Below are 7,966 nucleotides of genomic sequence, written 5' to 3'. Positions count from 1 at the left end.
GTCCATCTGGACCGGTGTCCATTGAGAGTGGGATCCATGGTCTGGTGTCCATCTGGACCGTGTCCATTGAGAGCGGGATCCATGGTCAGGTGTCCATCTGGACCAGTGTCCATTGAGAGTGGGATCCATGGTCTGGTGTCCATCTGGACCAGTGTCCATTGAGAATGGGATCCTAGGTCTGGTGTCCATCTGGACTGTGTCCATTGAGAGTGGGATCCATGGTCTGGTGTCCATCTGGACCAGTGTCCATTCAGAATGGGATCCATGGCCTGGTGTCCATCTGGACCGTGTCCATTGAGAGTGGGATCCATGGTCTGGTGTCCATCTGGACTGGTGTCCATTGAGAGTGGGGTTCATGGTCTGGTGTCCATCTGGACCAGTGTCCATTCAGAATGGGATCCTAGGTCTGGTGTCCATCTGGACCGTGTCCATTGAGAGTGGGATCCATGGTCTGGTGTCCATCTGGACCAGTGTCCATTGAGAGTGGGATCCATGGTCTGGTGTCCATCTGGACCGGTGTCCATTCAGAATGGGATCCATGGTCTGGTGTCCATCTGGACCGGTGTCCATTCAGAATGGGATCCATGGTCTGGTGTCCATCTGGACCGTGTCCATTGAGAGTGGGATCCATGGTCTGGTGTCCATCTGGACCAGTGTCCATCCAGAATGGGATCCATGGTCTGGTGTCCATCTGGACCGGTGTCCATTGAGAGTGGGATCCATGGTCTGGTGTCCATCTGGACCGTGTCCATTGAGAGCGGGATCCATGGTCTGGTGTCCATCTGGACCAGTGTCCATTGAGAGTGGGATCCATGGTCTGGTGTCCATCTGGACCAGTGTCCATTGAGAGTGGGATCCATGGTCTGGTGTCCATCTGGACCAGTGTCCATTGAGAGCGGGATCCATGGTCAGGTGTCCATCTGGACCAGTGTCCATTGAGAGTGGGATCCATGGTCTGGTGTCCATCTGGACCGTGTCCATTGAGAGTGGGATCCATGGTCTGGTGTCCATCTGGACCGGTGTCCATTGAGAGTGGGATCCATGGTCTGGTGTCCATCTGGACCGGTGTCCATTGAGAGTGGGGTCCATGGTCTGGTGTCCATCTGGACCAGTGTCCATTCAGAATGGGATCCTAGGTCTGGTGTCCATCTGGACCGTGTCCATTGAGAGTGGTATCCATGGTCTGGTGTCCAACTGGACCGGTGTCCATTGAGAGTGGGATCCATGGTCTGGTGTCCATCTGGACCGTGTCCATTGAGAGTGGGATCCATGGTCTGGTGTCCATCTGGACCAGTGTCCATTCAGAATGGGATCCATGGTCTGGTGTCCATCTGGACCGTGTCCATTGAGAGTGGGATCCATGGTCTGGTGTCCATCTGGACCAGTGTCCATTGAGAGTGGGATCCATGGTCTGGTGTCCATCTGGACCGGTGTCCATTGAGAGTGGGGTCCATGGTCTGGTGTCCATCTGGACCAGTGTCCATTCAGAATGGGATCCATGGTCTGGTGTCCATCTGGACCGGTGTCCATTCAGAATGGGATCCATGGTCTGGTGTCCATCTGGACCGGTGTCCATTGAGAGTGGGATCCATGGTCTGGTGTCCATCTGGACCAGTGTCCATTCAGAATGGGATCCATGGCCTGGTGTCCATCTGGACCGGTGTCCATTGAGAGTGGGATCCATGGTCTGGTGTCCATCTGGACCAGTGTCCATTCAGAATGGGATCCATGGTCATGTGTCCATCTGGACCGGTGTCCATTGAGAGCGGGATCCATGGTCTGGTGTCCATCTGGACCGGTGTCCATTGAGAGTGGGGTCCATGGTCTGGTGTCCATCTGGACCAGTGTCCATTCAGAATGGGATCCATGGTCTGGTGTCCATCTGGACCGTGTCCATTGAGAGTGGGATCCATGGTCTGGTGTCCATCTGGACCGTGTCCATTGAGAGTGGGATCCATGGTCTGGTGTCCATCTGGACCGTGTCCATTGAGAGTGGGATCCATGGTCTGGTGTCCATCTGGACCAGTGTCCATTGTGAGTGGGATCCATGGTCTGGTGTCCATCTGGACCGTGTCCATTGAGAGTGGGATCCATGGTCTGGTGTCCATCTGGACCGGTGTCCATTGAGAGTGGGATCCATGGTCTGGTGTCCATCTGGACCGGTGTCCATTGAGAGTGGGGTCCATGGTCTGGTGTCCATCTGGACCAGTGTCCATTCAGAATGGGATCCATGGTCTGGTGTCCATCTGGACCGGTGTCCATTCAGAATGGGATCCATGGCCTGGTGTCCATCTGGACCCGTGTCCATTGAGAGTGGGATCCATGGTCTGGTGTCCATCTGGACTGGTGTCCATTGAGAGTGGGGTTCATGGTCTGGTGTACATCTGGACCAGTGTCCATTCAGAATGGGATCCTAGGTCTGGTGTCCATCTGGACCGTGTCCATTGAGAGTGGGATCCATGGTCTGGTGTCCAACTGGACCGGTGTCCATTGAGAGTGGGATCCATGGTCTGGTGTCCATCTGGACCGTGTCCATTGAGAGTGGGATCCATGGTCTGGTGTCCATCTGGACCAGTGTCCATTGAGAGTGGGATCCATGGTCTGGTGTCCATCTGGACCGTGTCCATTGAGAGTGGGATCCATGGTCTGGTGTCCATCTGGACCGTGTCCATTGAGAGTGGGATCCATGGTCTGGTGTCCATCTGGACCAGTGTCCATTGAGAGTGGGATCCATGGTCTGGTGTCCATCTGGACCGTGTCCATTGAGAGTGGGATCCATGGTCTGGTGTCCATCTGGACCAGTGTCCATTGAGAGTGGGATCCATGGTCTGGTGTCCATCTGGACCGTGTCCATTGAGAGTGGGATCCATGGTCTGGTGTCCATCTGGACCGGTGTCCATTGAGAGTGGGATCCATGGTCTGGTGTCCATCTGGACCGGTGTCCATTGAGAGTGGGGTCCATGGTCTGGTGTCCATCTGGACCAGTGTCCATTCAGAATGGGATCCATGGTCTGGTGTCCATCTGGACCGGTGTCCATTCAGAATGGGATCCATGGCCTGGTGTCCATCTGGACCGGTGTCCATTGAGAGTGGGATCCATGGTCTGGTGTCCATCTGGACCAGTGTCCATTCAGAATGGGATCCATGGCCTGGTGTCCATCTGGACCGGTGTCCATTGAGAGTGGGATCCATGGTCTGGTGTCCATCTGGACCAGTGTCCATTCAGAATGGGATCCATGGTCTGGTGTCCATCTGGACCGGTGTCCATTGAGAGCGGGATCCATGGTCTGGTGTCCATCTGGACCGGTGTCCATTGAGAGTGGGGTCCATGGTCTGGTGTCCATCTGGACCAGTGTCCATTCAGAATGGGATCCATGGTCTGGTGTCCATCTGGACCGTGTCCATTGAGAGTGGGATCCATGGTCTGGTGTCCATCTGGACCGTGTCCATTGAGAGTGGGATCCATGGTCTGGTGTCCATCTGGACCGGTGTCCATTGAGAGTGGGATCCATGGTCTGGTGTCCATCTGGACCGTGTCCATTGAGAGTGGGATCCATGGTCTGGTGTCCATCTGGACCAGTGTCCATTCAGAATGGGATCCTAGGTCTGGTGTCCATCTGGACCGTGTCCATTGAGAGTGGGATCCATGGTCTGGTGTCCATCTGGACCGGTGTCCATTGAGAGTGGGATCCATGGTCTGGTGCCCATCTGGACCGTGTCCATTGAGAGTGGGATCCATGGTCTGGTGTCCATCTGGACCGTGTCCATTGAGAGTGGGGTCCATGGTCTGGTGTCCATCTGGGCCAGTGTCCATTCAGAATGGGATCCATGGTCTGGTGTCCATCTGGACCGTGTCCATTGAGAGTGGGATCCATGGTCTGGTGTCCATCTGGACCAGCATCCAACTTCTCCTGTCCCCATCCATCCCAGGCTCCCCGGCCAGGGCCACCCCTCACTGCAGAGTGGACAAGGCCCACGGTCAGTCCCAAGATGACCCCAAACCCCCTCCCACCGACCCCACCAGGCCACCAACCAACCCCAACCAGTCCCAGGGCCATTGGTTTACTCCGAGAGCCGGGCCAGCTCTGGATGTCCTGGAAGAGGAGATGCACAGTCCCGGCCTGGGGACTTGGGGGCATCCAGGATAGCAAGCACCGAATCCATGTGGCCTGTGGGGACGGTTGGGGACACAGCTTGGGACATGCCTGGAGGGACACCGGGTGGAGGCTGAGGGTTAGAGGAAGAAGCGATGCACCCAAAAATGTGCCAAAGTCAAGGGTGCCCAAAATTAAGGGGAAGGATGGGAAAAGAGAGAAAGGATCCAAAATAGGAGGGAACAGGCCCAAAAGAGGGGGAAAGGACCCAGAGAACTGGGGGGGAAGGACCCAAAATCAGAGGACAGAGGGTGTTACGGGATGTCCCTACCTGTGACGGGACAGGTGAAGATGTTCAGCATCAGGAGCAGCTACGGGAAAATCCTGAGGGACAGGGGGACATGGCTCTGGCACCTCGGGGTCTTTGGCCCAAAGGGGGGTGGGGACAGGGACACAGAGGGGTGACAGGGAGATCCGGCGAGGCACGGGCACGTACGGAAGGGAGGGGACACCATGCCACCAGGGGACAATATCACCCGTGGGGATGCTGCCACAAGGATGCCTCCGGTGACACCCAGAACCGGGCTATGTGACCCCATGGGTGACACTGACCCTTGCCCTGTGCCCGGCAGTGGTTGGGGTCCCCTGTGCGCGGCGGCCCTGGGACACCTTGGTGGCTGTCACTTGCTTTCGGGCCACTTGTGCCCGTCTCCCTGTCCTGCTCTGGTGATGGGTGACGTGTGGCTGGGACACCGTGGTGGTGACAGTGGGGACGTGGTGGCAGGAACTGCGTCAGGCAGCACTTCACCATGGCTGAGATGAAGGTGCCAGTGGCACTGTGGTGGCACGGGTGGTGGCATTGATGCTGCCCCAGTTCATGTCTCCATCCATGTCCCTGACGTCCCCACACAGGTCATTGTCCCCCCACATGTCCCCCATCCATGTCTTATTTCAACAAATTTATTTTTACCCCAATTTCAGGGCTTTCAAAGGGAGCAGCAGAAACCTTTTCATTTCTAGGCCAAGCCAAAAGGATTTACACGTCCCTGCCATCAGGGCATCCACATGATTGGGTGGGTGGGAAGAATTTATCTGGAGGGGTTTCAACTCCGCTGTCTCCACAACTGTGGATTTTGACCCAGTCTTGTCCCCATTTGGCTGCGGAAGATGCCCATGGGCCAGAGAGAAATGAAACGACGGACTGATGTTGGAGAAGACCTCCAAGGCCACGCAGCTTTGCTTGATGTCACCGGAAGATGCAAAAAGTGAAATCCTTCTGGGGTCAGAAGTCAACAAATCCGCTCTCCACAACGGATTTCTGCCGTTGGTCTGTGGACGTGTCCAGATGCCCATGGGGATCATCCAGCACGGATCCTCCCGTGGGGGATGGAGCTGGAGCAGCGCACGAAGCTCTTCCCGCACTCGGGGCACTCGCAGGGCCGCTCTCCGGTGTGGATGCGCCGGTGAGTGAGGAGGACGGAGTTGTGCTTGAAGCCCTTCCCGCAGTCGGGGCGGCGGAAGGGCCTCTCCTCCGCGCGAATCCGCTGGTGCAGGAGGAGACGGGAGCTGCTGGGAAACCTCCTCCTGCACTGATCACACTCATAGGGCTGTTCCCCCACGTGGCTCCTCTGGTGGACGATCAGTTCAGAGTTTGACCTGAAGCCCTTCCCGCACTCCCCACGCTCGTAGGGCCACTCACCCAGGTGGATTATGAAGTGGCGGATCAGGGAGCATCTCTTGCTGAAGCCCTTGTCACATTTCGAGCACTCGTGGCGCTTCTCGCCATTGTGAAGCTGCTCAGGGACCCCCAGCTCCGAGCTCTGGCCGCCTCCCTGGCCCAGGATGGATCTTTCCTCCTCGGATCCCTGAGATCTGCGTTTGCAGCCCCTCCTCCTGAGGGATCTCCGTGGCTTTTCCTCCCCGTTGGATTCCTGTGCCGTGGAGCTGCTCAAAACAGATTCTTCCATGAGGTTCTGCTGTGGGGATTTGTCCTCCCTGCTCTCCATGCTCAGCTCCTTGTCTGGGAGAGGAAGGACAAGGAGAGGATGGGATTTGCCTCCGTGCCTCAGGGAAGGGGAAGGAGATCCCCCAGTGTGTTCCCGGCAGGACGGTGTCGGCCGCTCATCTCCAGATCCCCCACCCCTGCAGGCTGCTGCGATCCGCCGGCTCCGGGATCGCCCCTCTGAGCTCTCCCCGTTCCCTCCCGGCTCTGCCGCGGATTCCCAAAGCGGACATCACCTCTCTGCCCACCGGTACCGGGCGATCGCCACGTGAGACCCTCCCCAAGATCCCTCCAGGGCCATTTCCGGCTCAGTTTTGGGGTCGTGCAAGATCCAAACATCCCCTGCCCCGCAAAAAAAGAAAAAAAACAACAACCCAAAAGCCCTCCCGGAGACACCCCGCGATGGATTTGGGGAGAGCTCGCCATCCCCGCTCACCTGCGGGTTCCGGGAGGTTGATGCTGGGGATCCGGGGCCGCGGTGGCCTGAGCGGGGAAACCGCGTGGTGTTTGTGGCTGCTGCTCCTCCTCCTCCAGCTCCTCCTGCTCCTCCTCCTCCTCTTCTGTCCCTCCCGTTCCTGCTCCTCCTGTCCCTGCCGCTCCTGCCTTTCCTTGTCGTCCTCCTCTGTCCCTCCTCTTCCTCCCGCTGCTCCTCCGCTCCCAGCCCGGCCCGGGCGCTGCCGACACCCCAAAGCAGCCGCGCTCTGCCCGGGGGAGGGTTCCAAAGCGGCCCCGCCGTGCACGGCACTGGGAGCGAGCCCGGGAGCAGCGGGAGCGATGCCGAGAGCAGCGGGAAGGAACTGGGAGCGCTTTTCCTCCCAGGATCGCTCTCACTGGGAGCACTGGGAGGGAACTGGGAACGAACAGCGCCCGGACACGGCTGCAGCCGGCGCGGGGGGGAGAGCCGCACCAAGGGGCGGGGTTATGCAAATACAGGAGCGACCGCGTGCTGTGATTGGTGGGCGGGAGGTTTCCCTGGTCACGTGAGGGCCGGGGGCGGTGCCGGAGCGATGGCGGCGGCGCCCGGTGAGAGGGGACGGGGGCCCTGAGACGGGGGACCGGGAGTATGGAAACAGCGACCGCAGAATCCGGGATGGGGATTTAGCGTAACGAAGCGTTGCCTTGAAACACACGCGGGGCTGCGAGCTCTGCAGCTGGGCCTCCCCTGGGCTGCTGCGGCGCAGGGCCCAAAGGCTGGAGCTGCGGCCTGGCTCCTGCGGGCCCGTGTCCCCTCCGTGTCCCCAGCGTGAGGGAGCGCTCCGAGGCCCAGCGGGCGCTGGCAGGGCGGGCTGGGGATTGGGAATGGTACTGGAAGTACGGGTAAAGGCAACAGGAGTGGGTCCGGGGATGGGAATATGTGGGCAGGTGACATGGAAAGTGCAGCCAGAGAGGGAATGTGGAATGGGGATTAGGAAGGTGGGACCAGGATTGGAAATGGGAGTGCAGGAACAGGACTGGAAATGGGAATATGGGAACGGGACAGGGAATGTAGAAATGAAAATGCGGGAGCGGCAGGGGGATCAGGAATACCAGAACGGGAACGGAACACGAGTATGGGACTGGGAATATGGGAAAAGCAACCAAACAGAGAATATGGGGCAGGGACAGGAAAAGAGACCAGGAATGGGAGCAGGATGGGTCTGGGAGTGGGGTGACACAGGAATGGGTGGGGGGCAAGAGGAGTGACAGTGGGGAGAGGGGGATCCTGGACAGAGGACACCGGGAACCGGGACAGGGGGACATGGGGACAGTTCCAGGGCGGGGGGTCCTTGATCCGCTGCCCCAGAACCTCCCCCAGGGTCTCCCAGCGCAGCCAGAGCCCCTTGGCCTGGGGTGCCCAAAGCCCTGAGCAATCCCCAAGTCCCTGCCAGGA

At 58.7% G+C, this 7,966-nt stretch overlaps 1 protein-coding gene across 1 annotated transcript; it reads right to left on the bottom strand.

The window, feature by feature from the left end:
* Positions 1-4,179: 4,179 nt before the first annotated feature.
* Positions 4,180-6,945, bottom strand: LOC136304204 (zinc finger protein with KRAB and SCAN domains 1-like). Its single transcript, XM_066207832.1, has 2 exons — positions 6,533-6,945; positions 4,180-6,114 (listed from the first exon to the last, which is right to left on the bottom strand). The coding sequence occupies exon 2, from the start codon at positions 6,098-6,100 to the stop codon at positions 5,453-5,455; it is 648 nt and encodes a 215-aa protein (XP_066063929.1). The 5' UTR covers positions 6,101-6,114; positions 6,533-6,945; the 3' UTR covers positions 4,180-5,452.
* Between the last annotated feature and the right edge of the window lie 1,021 nt (positions 6,946-7,966).

Source organism: Chamaea fasciata, unplaced genomic scaffold, assembly GCF_029207755.1.
Source record: "Chamaea fasciata isolate MVZ Bird 193981 ecotype frontalis unplaced genomic scaffold, bChaFas1.0.hap1 SCAF_57, whole genome shotgun sequence".
In the NCBI taxonomy this organism is placed as follows: Eukaryota; Metazoa; Chordata; class Aves; order Passeriformes; family Sylviidae; genus Chamaea; species Chamaea fasciata.
This window is presented reverse-complemented; position numbering and strand designations above follow the sequence as displayed.